The sequence below is a fragment of the Lepidochelys olivacea genome, assembly GCF_965140295.1.
Source record: "Lepidochelys olivacea isolate rLepOli2 genome assembly, chromosome: 4".
Taxonomy (NCBI): domain Eukaryota; kingdom Metazoa; phylum Chordata; order Testudines; family Cheloniidae; genus Lepidochelys; species Lepidochelys olivacea.
Window position 1 is genome coordinate 20,168,021 of NC_140414.1, and position 12,881 is coordinate 20,180,901.

At 45.7% G+C, this 12,881-nt stretch overlaps 1 protein-coding gene across 2 annotated transcripts in view; it reads left to right on the top strand.

The window, feature by feature from the left end:
- SEPTIN11 (septin 11) overlaps positions 1 to 12,881 on the top strand; it is a 78,878-nt gene that overhangs the window by 57,262 nt on the left and 8,735 nt on the right. For both annotated transcript variants that reach the window (XM_084626214.1, XM_084626213.1), the window contains exons 6-9: positions 2,441 to 2,537; positions 4,255 to 4,423; positions 9,827 to 9,959; positions 11,900 to 12,087. In XM_084626214.1, the coding sequence (XP_084482340.1) occupies positions 2,441 to 2,537; positions 4,255 to 4,423; positions 9,827 to 9,959; positions 11,900 to 12,087 (587 nt within the window). The remainder of the gene's footprint in view (positions 1 to 2,440; positions 2,538 to 4,254; positions 4,424 to 9,826; positions 9,960 to 11,899; positions 12,088 to 12,881) is intronic.

Genomic DNA, 12,881 nt, shown 5'->3' on the forward strand with positions numbered 1-12,881 from the left:
TCAGGGCCCCATTGTGCTAGGAGCTGTACATGCATATAGTGATCCATCTATCCAGTCCAGAGCTTCCGGCTGTCCAAGGGTAGGGACACCTGGAGCCGGGGGTTGCATCCCTGCCTATCTTGGCTAATAGCCATTGATGGACCTACCCCCCATGAATTTATCTAGTTCTTTTTTGAACCCAGTTATTCTTTGTTCTCTTTGGTGAAAGCAAAGGTTCAACACTCCCCCACTGCTCTTCCCCAGGTGAAGTCCCGGGCTGACTGGCTGCTTGGAACACAGAACCTGGAACACAGATTTTATTTGTTCTCGTTTTTGGTCATTCGAACCATTGAATTGAGGAGATCAGCCATTTTTGCCATTCTAACAACTTAGCTCATGGTTACGACTTGGGCCACCTAGAATCACATTAGCTGTGCTTGGTTGAGAGGAGAGTATATTTCTCGCCACACTTAGTGCAAGAAAACTCTTTCTATTTTGTTCTATTTTTAAAAAATATATATTGAAGTTTGTTTCTTGGGAATCTCTCTGGTGCCTGCTGCTGTCTTAACAGCACCTCACAAACATGAAGGACCATGTTGTGTCTAGCTGCCTTCCCAGAGGCACAAGCTGAACCCAGGCAGTGCCTTAAACAGAAGGCTGTCCCTGCTGTCTGTGGTGCCAGCACTAAACTGTGAGTTGTCCTCTGAGGGTCCATCCTGGAGCTCTGGTCATGTGGTTGCACAGAGACGTGACCTGAGGCTGTCTGCTCTGCAGCTGGCAGCAAGCATCCCAGCACAGGGTAGAGCAACATGCACAAGCTCAGGGGGAGCACAGGCAGCCACTCGGGCTAGCTGGCCAAGGACGTATGAGCCCGCACCCCTGGGTAGGTACTCGGGTGGCTCGCAGAGCTAGCGTATGTCCGTCTGTCCATGCTGGGAAGCACACTCGTGGCTGCAGTGTGGATGTAGCCTGAGAGTTTGGATGCTCCAGGAAAGCAGGAGTGGGTGAGCAGCATGAAATCCAGCCCCTATGTCTCTGGGGTAGCAGAACTCCGAGAGGGAAGGCGGGCAAAATTCCAGTGGGTGCGTGCCTGGCACAATGCAGAGCTCAGCCCTGCAATCAACCCGCATGGCAGTGAGGGAGGGAGAGGCAGGCGCGTGGGGTGGGCTAGGGGAGGAGAAGCACATCCTGCTTCTCTGACTTGCACCCTTTTGGGGCTGAGTGGAAGGGCCAGTGGAAGTTTGTTTTAGTGAGGGAGCTGCAGCTGCTCCATGGCCAGGCGGGGATGATTTCTCCTCCCATCCATCTGCCCCATTCTTGGCTTGGCTGCCCAGGCTGGGCATTGGTCCATACCAGCCCTTTCAAAGGACAGGCTATGAAAATACCACCTGGCCAAGCTCTCCAGAGGCTGGCGTGCAGGCCTAGCTTCCTCTTGGCAGGGGTTCTGAGCATCTCTTCCAGCTGCTGGGACTGTCTCAAATCCCCTTGCAGGGCTTTGATCAGCTGCCTTCGTCCTGGTCTCTCTGCTCCGTTCTCCCAGAGCAGCTGGGCGGTGGAAAATGGGTGGAGCTTCACTCCATCTCTTCTCCCTACCTTCTCCCCACTCATACTCAGGCTCTCTCCTTACTGGCTAGCACAACTGGCCATAGTGGGTCCCAAGTGTGCTGCTGGTGTGGGCCAACTGCAAATTAATACCCACCCAGTAGGAAGCCAGGGATGAGTTGTGAGGAAGGCTGCCTCCGGTGGTGGTGCAGTTTACACACCACCTCTTGCTTAGGGCTGTGTCTGCAGTCATGGCCTGGCCCTTTCCTGGGAGATCGAACAGTTACTTCTAGCTACTGCAAATGGCTGGATTAAAAAGCTTTGGCAAATATTTAATTTTTAATTTTTTTTTTAAATGGCCCCTTCTTTTGAGAAGCATAGTTGTTTTTACTGTGTGACATTTGATTTTTTAACATTCAAATCCGTTTCCATTTTGATTGCCTTGTGCAAAAGACACCGGTTCCGGGTTTAACATTTGTACGGTCATCCGATAGAGACAGATATAGAAGAAAACTCATTACTCTCCCATTTGCAGGATTTCATCTCTATCCCATCTCAAAAAACAGGGGGGTTAAATTTGTTCTGAAAATGAATGTGTTGGGCATTAAGCTGCAGTGAAGTGCACTGACCTTTATATTTAAAGTCCATGTTGTAATGAAATGCAAGTGCTGTAGTTGACTAAGACATTTTTGTAGGAGGTGGCTCATCTGCTTTAGATTTTTCCTTTCTGAAGTCCGAGCATGCCTCTGATCTAGAGCCTCCATTGATCATCCAAAGACACCAGCTGGATTGCAAAGGCATTTTAGTAACTTTAAATAAAAAATCACAGCTGCTATAGTAAATAGAGCTTTCTTCGAAAACACTCCCTGGCAAAGCAACACAGGAAATCCCTAATCTCTTTGTCTCTTTGCTTTTGTAGGTCCATCTTCCATTTGCTGTTGTTGGCAGTACTGAAGAAGTGAAGATTGGCAATAAGATGAGCAAGGCCAGGCAGTATCCATGGGGGGTTGTGCAGGGTATGTCCAAAGACAAACAAAAACTCCTTGTTTTATGCCATCCAGTTTTTAAAAAATTGCTGATCTGTTGAGGCTGTCTGCCAATTTCTGGCGTTGGGCGGGAAGAACTTTGCAGTGGTCAGGGGCAAAAAGGCCATTTAAAAAGCAAAACAAAACAGGGCTTCGTAAGCACTTCTTAACCTTGAGATTGGTCTCTTGGTCACTTGTGAAAGGCGTGAATCCACAACCTGACTCTCTGATCTGGGGAAGAGCAGGTTAGAATTCAGAGACGTTGGCAAATATTTCATTTGTAACTTTTTTCTTTTTGTGTTCCTGACATTTCTGTGCCAGTAAACTAACTCTGATAACAGGGAATGGTCAGACAGGTGAATGGTTTGCTTTATTTTCAAGGAATATGCAGCACGTGCCTTACTCATCTCTGATGAAAGTCAATGGGAGTTTTCTCATTGATTGAAATGGGATCAGAGTTGGGCAAATGCTGAGTGCTTGTGAAAATCTCATCCTGAAATTCTAACAAAATGCCAATGAAGGCCAAATTCTTCCCTTGGATGTGCTGGTTCCTCTGGAAGTCAATGGAAGCCCTGCATCTACCTGCGACTAGAACTTGTCTCTGAGGGCATGTCTACATTGCATGCTAAGCCTGGGTGTGTGGGAGCAGGGCTTGTGGATTTGTTGCCTCCATGCCCATACTTGTGTCCACACTGCATTGTAAACCTGGGCTTACAACTGCTGGCCCCTGGTCTCACGGCTGTGGTAGTGCGTCCGTGCTGCACTACTCAGACCTTCTGTCTCAGATCTGCAGCTTAAGCTGCATTCACACTGCAAAATAACAGGGGCTTGGACCCAAGTCTCAGCAGGAATTGGGCTCTGACCCACCTCCCTAGCCAGGTTTAAGGGACCCAGGTCCTGAGTTCTTGCTGATGTGAGGTAGACTGAATTGTGTGTGGACAGAAGGGGGGCTTGGACTCAAACCTGAGTCAGACCCCTGTGTTAGTGTGCAGTATAGACATACCCTTCATGTTTGAAAAACCAACCCAGAATGTATAGACACTGGCAAAGCCTAGGCCCTGCAATTCACCCCCACTGCAGCTCCCCAAGTGGTAGCAACGGTGGATGAGGTGAAATGGAGAGGGCCTAGTTATTTTTACCACTGTATTGTCTAATCCTGCCAGCACAGATAGTGCTGATGCCCTGCTCTTGGTTCGCATTCAGGCAGGGGACGTAGAGGTACCTGACTGGAAAGCAGCATGTCAGAGACTCAGTGCAACAAACTGCAAGAGTGTTTGCAAAATAATTCTTCAGCTGTTCGAATATTTTTCAGCAGTTTTCTCACTGAGCAACTTAGAGCGCCTGGCGAGTTTCATCATACAACACAAATCAGAGCAACATCTCTGAGTGAATTAGGGTTAGGAAATAAGCTAGCAACATTTGGAAATCTCATACTAGTCATGTGCCGTGTCAGTTTCCCCTCATTCCCAGGAAACCTAGTGCTTTATTCCGATTTACAGTGAACCCAGTTTACACTGCTGTAACATGGGCCCCTAATTTCTAACACTGCCTGACGTGTGGAACTCCAGACTAATACACAAGCTGCATAGACATGCATCTGTGCACAGTAAATACTAACCATGAAGAAAGAGGAATGGTGAAAACCCGCTGGATGTAACTTTCTTTTTTCTTTCTTGATGGGCTGTTTTTCTTTTCGTTTCTTTTGCAGTTGAAAACGAAAACCATTGTGACTTTGTGAAGCTGCGTGAGATGTTGATCCGAGTGAACATGGAGGACTTGAGAGAGCAGACGCACACCCGGCACTATGAATTGTACAGGCGCTGTAAGCTAGAAGAAATGGGATTCAAAGACACTGACCCTGATAGTAAACCATTCAGGTATGAAAGCATAACAAAGCCCATATTCCTTTGCTGGTGTGAGTCACTAGTGAGTGACAGCACTTGTTTTTCCTTCTCTACCCTCCTACATTCTCCTTGGGGTTTTTTTGTTTTCCCTCATCCAAACAGCCAAACATGTTGCCCCTTCAGCACCCCAAGTCTTTCCTGGCTGGAGTGAGTTAGATCCAAAATTAGACTCTGATTGCATTGCCACTATTATGCCACTAAGTCAGCCTGTGCCTAAATCTGTGGGGGGGGGTGTGCATGTGCAATCCTTGAAATTGCAGATTGTCTGCTGGCACCAATCACTGCAAACAGGATTTCTTTCTGATCCTTGGCAACATTAAACCCAGGTGTGTTCCATAGCTTGAGGTAAAGATACGGCCTTGTTCTCCTCACACCAATGCTCATATAACCCCGGTATGGAAGGTCAAGTTTGCATCCCTCTCGCTTAGGCCAGACTGACACCAGTATTAAGCTTCAATGACTAGGCGAAGTTCCACCGGCATGAGTGAGAGGGGCGTCGGTCCCCTGCTCTCTAACCAGCTGAAGTTTGATTTCCTTTCCAGAGAGCAATGACTTAAGATGACAGGTTTCGGAGTAACAGCCCTGTTAGTCTGTATTCGCAAAAAGAAAAGGAGGACTTGTGGCACCTTAGAGACTAACCAGTTTATTTGAGCATAAACTTTCGTGAGCTACAGCTCACTTCATTGGATGCATACTGTGGAAACTGCAGAAGACATTATACACACAGAGACCATGAAACAATACCTCCTCCCACCCCACTCTCCTGCTGGTAATAGCTTATCTAAAGTGATCACTCTCCTTACAATGTGTATGATAATCAAGTTGGGCCATTTCCAGCACAAATCCAATAAATTGGTTAGTCTCTTTGTGCTGGAAATGGCCCAACTTGATTATCATACACATTGTAAGGAGAGTGATCACTTTAGATAAGCTATTACCAGCAGGAGAGTGGGGTGGGAGGAGGTATTGTTTCATGGTCTCTGTGTGTATAATGTCTTCTGCAGTTTCCACAGTATGCATCCAATGAAGTGAGCTGTAGCTCACGAAAGTTTATGCTCAAATAAACTGGTTAGTCTCTAAGGTGCCACAAGTACTCCTTTTCTTTTGACTTAAGATGGGCTCAGCCCTTCCCATTCAGGAATCCAAGGAATTTCCATTGCTTCCTGTGTACTTGAGGCCACTTTTGCTCAAGTTTATAAGTAGAAAGGAAATGGGGAAAGTACCTAATTTTATACATCGGGTGGATGCTAGTAGTTTAAAGTACCCCCACCCCCTTTTCCTGCAGTAGTTGTATTCCCAAAATGAGGGAAACGGTCGTGTAGGGAGGGTATCCATTATTTCTCCCAAGACAAGCAAGCAAATATGCATTCCCTTGAGTCTGAGTCGTGGTCTACAGAGAGCATGTCCGCAGCAATCCCAGCTCCTCAGCTGGTTTACATTACTCTGTCAGGAGCAGTAAGTATTCTATTAATCTTAAGCAAGCTGGATAAGACCGCAGCAAACTGTTTACACTAAACAGGATATTGCAGAAAGGAAGCATGTAAATGAGAGGCCAGTGTCAGTGAAATTAAGCTCGTTGCAAGAATGCAGGCCACTGCTCGTGCAGGCTCAAAGAGGTGCTAAAACAGGAGGAAGTGTCTGTGTTCCTAACAGAAGGTTTTTGGTTTTGTCTTTTTGTTTGAGAAGAGGTGGGTTGTACCCCACAAAAAACAGACAGCGTCTCTTTACTGTTGTACTCTCCTTGCTTCCCATGCATTTTCCTCCTCTTTGTGGAATCCTTTCTCCGTCGCTTGGGTTGTTAACTGGCCTATCGATTTTTAAAATAAAAGCTAGAACGTTTGTTTTTTTTTAATTGACAGTAATTTGGAAACGTGTTTTCCTTAATTGGATGTAAATGTTCAGATTCTGGGAGTTTTCTCTGGAATGTAGGTTTATGCCTCTTCGTTTGATAGCTGAAGTAACAGCATCTCTAGAGTGCTGCAACTGTAAGAAGTTCCTGAAATCCCAAATGGCCTTGCTTTTATACGCCTCCAGTGAGTTTTCCATATGTCATTTTGAATTCCTGGGCCAAATTCTCTGCTGGCATAACGGCCGAGAGGTCAGCGGTGTTGCCCCAAGAAAGAATTTGACCCAGACGAATTCTAGGGAAGTCATGGAATTCTACCAGCAGAGAATTTGGCCCAGACGAATTCCAAGAAAGTCAGTGGTATTACATCAACAAACAATGTAGCTTGCTGGCTTTCACGTATTTGAAAGTTTCACACGAAGGGTGGGATTTCCAACTGTAGTTGAGGGCCTAACTTTGGTAGGCTCTTCTGCAAATGCCAGGCTAAAATAATAAGGTGATATCAGTAAAAATGAGTAATTTTGTCTGTCGCCGGAAAAAATCCTGCATCAGCTGGCCAGCCTTCCGCCTTCCACATCACCCTGCTCTTTTGTTTGTGACCAAGATGTGGGTTGCAAGGCAGGATATGATTAACTGAGTATGGAGTGCTTTCAGTTTGGTTTCGTAAGGCTCTGCTGCTCTCTAGGATACTATATTGCAACTGCAGTTTCTAATCTTCACTCAAACGAACAGATAAAACTGAAAGCACGCACAGGGTGCTAGCAGCTCTGTTGATGAAGAAGGTAGTGTATCCAGAGCCTATACTTGGACATTTACAGGATTTCGATTAGATATGGGCCACAAACAGAACCTTCCATCGAAAATTGAGTTTCAGGTAGATTCTGATTCGTTTGTCTGGATCTTTACCTATTACCACCAGTCTGGGACTGTTTCCAGTCCAGATCCAAAAGAAGCTCATTTTCATTTTCCCATTCTCAGATGGTGAGAATCTCACGAGAACTGAACCCTATGAGACTTCCACCATTCAAGTGCTGGGAACCCAGCTAGGTTAGCTGGCATCATGAGACTGTCTCTGTCTGTGGTTGATAGTGCAGAAGAGCAGCTCATGAGAGACCCATTCCTGCAAGGGGCTATGGGGAAATTGGTGGGAGCTGGGGTTACTGAGCACTGTGTGCAAGATTAAGCCTGAGATGTAGCAATCTGAAGGCTGTTTGATTGGGATTGCAGGAGGAACTAACAAAGAAAATCACTGCACGCAATGAAGAATAAAGCACTGGCCCGAAGCAGGGGCAAATGTTTCACTAACTCAGTTTTAATTAAAAAAAGAAAAGGAGTACTTGTGGCACCTTAGAGACTAACCAATTTATTAGAGCATAAGCTTTCGTGAGCTACAGCTCACTTCCTCAGATGCATATCGTGGAAACTGCAGCAGGCTTTATATATACACAGAGAATATGAAACAATACCTCCTCCCACCCCACTGTCCTGCTGGTAATAGCCTAACAAAGAAAATAACAGAACGCCACTAGCCGTCACCTTCAGCCCCCAACTAAAACCCCTCCAACGCATTATTAAGGATCTACAACCTATCCTAAAGGATGACCCAACACTCTCACAAATCTTGGGAGACAGGCCAGTCCTTGCCTATGGACAGCCCCGCAACCTGAAGCAAATACTCACCAACAACCACATACCACACAACAGAACCACTAACCCAGGAACTTATCCTTGCAACAAAGCCCGTTGCCAATTGTGCCCACATATCTATTCAGGGGACACCATCACAGGGCCTAATAACATCAGCCACACTATCAGAGGCTCGTTCACCTGCACATCCACCAATGTGATATATGCCATCATGTGCCAGCAATGCCCCTCTGCCATATACATTGGTCAAACTGGACAGTCTCTACGTAAAAGAATAAATGGACACAAATCAGATGTCAAGAATTATAACATTCATAAACCAGTCGGAGAACACTTCAATCTCTCTGGTCACGCAATCACAGACCTGAAGGTCGCTATCTTAAAACAAAAAAACTTCAAATCCAGACTCCAGCGAGAAACTGCTGAATTGGAATTCATTTGCAAATTGGATACTATTAATTTAGGCTTAAATAGAGACTGGGAGTGGCTAAGTCATTATGCAAGGTAGCCTGTTTCCTCTTGTTTTTTCCTACCCCCTCCCCCAGATGTTCTGGTTTAACTTGGATTTAAACTTGAAGAGTGGTCAGTTTGGATGAGCTATTACCAGCAGGAGAGTGAGTTTGTGTGTGTATGGGGGTGGGGGGGGATGTGAGAGAACCTGGATTTGTGCAGGAAATAGCCCAACTTGATTGTCATGCACATTGTGTAAAGAGTTGTCACTTTGGATGGGCTATCACCAGCAGGAGAGTGAATTTGTGTGGGGGGGTGGAGGGTGAGAAAACCTGGATTTGTGCTGGAAATGGCCCACCTGATGATCACTTTAGATAAGCTATTACCAGCAGGACAGTGGGGTGGGAGGAGGTATTGTTTCATATTCTCTGTGTATATATAAAGCCTGCTGCAGTTTCCACGATATGCATCTGAGGAAGTGAGCTGTAGCTCACGAAAGCTTATGCTCTAATAAATTGGTTAGTCTCTAAGGTGCCACAAGTACTCCTTTTCTTTTTGCGAATACAGACTAACACGGCTGTTACTCTGAAACCTGTCAGTTTTAATTATCCTCATTGTGCCTACGCATAGAAAGTAGCCTGGGTGTAAACACAAAATCCATATCAATGGAGCTTTAATTGGGATTGTTTGTTCTCAGGAATGCAACCTGGGAAAAGAGTTGCTGGCAAACTCCAGCTATCCTTTTGACTGAGATTTTCAAAGCCACCAAAGGAATAAAATAAATGGGAATTTGGCTTCCAAATCCCCTGAGCGACTCTAAAAATCGCAGCTCTTTGTGTACGTGTGTGTTGGCCCATTTTATCCCCCAGAGGTCTGCTGCAGCATCTCCTCGTTGGGTAGTAAATCAGTGTCAAGAAACAGATTCCTTTGTGTTGATGGAGGAATGAAGAAATTAAAGCTGTAAAAGATGGTGATTCAGAGGAAGAATAATAGTGTTTTACCAAACATACCAGCCCAGAATCTGTGTTCTGTTAACCCTGGATCCTATGTAGGCTAGATGCAGGACAAACAGAAGATGAGGCAAGCAGATTGGGAGCAGACAGAAATGTATAACTGATCAGGCGTGGAAGGCTGTGTTAGCTGCTGAATTGCAGTAAATGCATATGCAGTAGCTGGTTTTGAAGCGGAGTCACTCTTGCTGCCTGTTAAGTGACTTGCAGACTCTGAAAGCCTTTTATATAACTTCCCAAACTGCGGCCTTCCAGAAAACGGGAATGGAGATCCGGACAATGCGATCAGGTCTCTTCTCTGAAATTCCATGGCGATGCTGAGTGAGGGGTGACATGCCAAGAGGCCCAAAGCCTGGGTGAATATCTCTGGTCCATGCACGAAGCGTAATCTTGACTGTGTTTTCCCTTGTGTATTTTTAATAGTCTCCAAGAGACCTATGAAGCGAAGAGGAATGAATTCCTGGGTGAGCTGCAGAAGAAGGAGGAAGAAATGAGACAGATGTTTGTCATGAGAGTGAAGGAGAAAGAAGCAGAGTTGAAAGAAGCGGAGAAAGATGTGAGTGATTTCTAACCAAAAGGATTAGTGCGGGGGTTTACGCTGGGAGCTTGAAAGGGGTCTAAAGGATTCTGACATTTGGATCCCACTGGTAGTCTGAGAGAAAGGATGGCCCACTTGTTAGGACATGTGCCTAGGTGTTGGGAGACCTGGGTTCAAGTCCTTGCTCTGCCGTAGACTTCCTGTGGGACCTAGGGCAAGTCCCTTAGGACCAGATTTTTAAAGGTGTCCAGGCACCTACATTGATTTTCAATGGGAGTTAGATACCTAAACACTTTTTTAAACACCTGACCTAAGGTCCCTGTGCCTCAGTTCCCCCATTTGGACAGTGGGGATAATAGCGCTTCCCGGCTTCTCAGGGGTGTTATGAAGATACAGACATTGAAGATTGTGAGGGGTTCAGATGAGGGGAAGGGGGGCAGCAGATAAATACCATAGGCACAGAGAACTCCCTCAGGCTTCTTGATAAAACCCCAGCCACCACGTCATGCTGGCTCTGCAGATGGGAATCCTTCCTGCCCAATGAAAGGCGCATACTTGCTAGGTCATACAGCTCAGTGGTTCCCCTTCGCCCAAAATACTGGGGACAGCTGCAGTCTGGGGAGCTGATGGCTTTGCAGGATGGCACCCAGCGCTACAGACTATCTGTCTTTGAAGGGGCCACGTTTCAACCATTACAGTTCTTTGAAACCTGGCTGCTGCATAGAGCCTTTCAGCAGCTCAGCACTGTTCTCTGGACTGCCACCCCCCACTGCAGAGTCGGGGTTTTTCAGAGTGCAGCCCCAAAGGGCACAGCTGAACTGTCATAATTCCAAGAGGGCCATTTCAACAGGAGTTGCTCTAAGACCGATTTCCTGCCTCCCTGCACCTTGTCGTCCCATTATATCTCTGCAAAGGGGGTGTAACATGCCACCGGGTCAGAGTGGTAGCGTTTTGCACCCACTGTCTACTCGCTTTGTGCAAATGTAGCTGTCCCAACATGGTGCTGGGCAGAGGAGAATCAAGCCCTGAGCATGTAAGTGCTCAGACACCTGTGAATGTTCCGAGAGCATGAGAGTGTTTCTGGAGGGCTTTTCATCAGGTGGTCACGTAGCAGTTTTGCTGGTCACCAATGTACAACAGTTTGTCACTACACAAACGAAAACACAAATTGTATGAGTCTGTTCATTAAAGTGAACAAGACACATCATTGTAACCTTCCCAGTGCTTGGAATTGGGAATGAGTTATCTAGCAGTCCCCAGGAAGGCAGAAGATATGGTGGAGGAGAAATGCTAGCTGGCTTGGGTCTTTTGTGCAGTCATCTCAAATTCATGTCAATACGTGAATGAAATAGATGTTTAAGGCAGTTCTCTTCACACGTAGCTTTCCTGCAGCGAAAGGTGAAATCCTAACTTTCCCTGAAGCCCGTTGGCAGAATAACTAGTACATAAGCACCCAGCGATACCTCTCCATACTTTGCTCCTCCTTGTAGAATACCAGGATTGTTTAAAATCCCTTTAGGAAAATTTCTTTTTGAGATCAGTAAAGCTTGGTTTTGTGGTGAAGGCCCTGGACTGGGAAGATCTGCCTTCAATTCCCAACTCTACCACAGCTGTCTTGTGTGACCTCAGGCAAAATTTTCAAAAGTGCCTCAATGACTTAGGCTTCTTCATGCATTAGAAACAGGACTTAGGCTCGTAAGTCCCACTGATTTTCAATCTGACCCTTATTTCTTTCTCTACTTCAGTTATAGACTACTTCCTTTGGCCGGCGTGCCGGCTTAGATTGGGAGCTCTTCAGGGCAGGCACTGCAGTTTTGCTATAGTTCTGCTTTATGTCTGTGGAGAGCATCTAGAGCTGTGGGAACCCTGTAGGAAGTGCTGTAATTCACACAAATAACAAAAAGCAATATTCTCTCCCCCTCTCCTCCAACTCCATCATCCCCTCCCTGTCTGGGCAGCTCCACGAAAAGTTCGATCATCTCAAGCGGACACACCAAGAAGAGAAGAAAAAAGTGGAAGACAAAAAGAAGGAGCTTGAGGAGGAGCTGAGCAACTTCCAGAAGAAGAAGGCAGCCACTCAGCTACTACAGTCACAGGCTCAACAGGCTGGTTCCCAACAAACCAAGAAAGACAAGGACAAGAAAAAGTAAGGGGCTGTCGCACTACAACCTTGTGGCCTTATTCCAGTGTGTGTGGTTTTTTTCTGTTGCATGTCTGTATTTGCTTTTCCCCATCATCAGACTGGAAACTGGGCTTTTTACCAGACTGATCAAATAAAATATCTCCAAGGGGCGGGCCAGGGAGATGATTTTAATGTTTCATTAAAAGGGTACCGTAAAGTTTAATTTATCCCTCTGGCTGGTTTGAGAGAGCAGTCAGAAAGTAGAGGTCTAATCTGTGATTTTTTCAAGTATATTCTGATCCAGCTTTGGGACACTCGGGTCACAGACTTATTCTCCTGAGCCCAATAAGAGTGTCTCTAATTGTACTTCCCTTCCCCATTTATACTTTAACTATAGTTCCTAAGTCTAAATACTTTAGGGTTGCGGTTATAGCTGTAAACACCTTTAAAACCAAAAGCTTAACAGCCATGTCATTTTGACATGGAACATCCTAGTGCCAAAAAGTGAACACTTGGAAGGGTTTTTTTTTGTTTTTTAAACTATGGTACCTATAATTACAGGTTAATTTAATTCACGTAGTATCAATTCAACATCATAAGATAGCACAACTGATACATCTAGCAAAAGATAAATGGCATTATATTTTCTACTATTATGTATTTACACTTGTGAGGCAAATTCTACTCTCAAATACTTATGGGGCTTCCGAATGGCAGAATGTATCCAAGGGCAGAATTTTTCCCTTTATTGGCTTTAAAAAACCCCAAACGGTCTCGGGACTGGGGACTTGCAATGAAACCAAACAAGTTTGACAGAG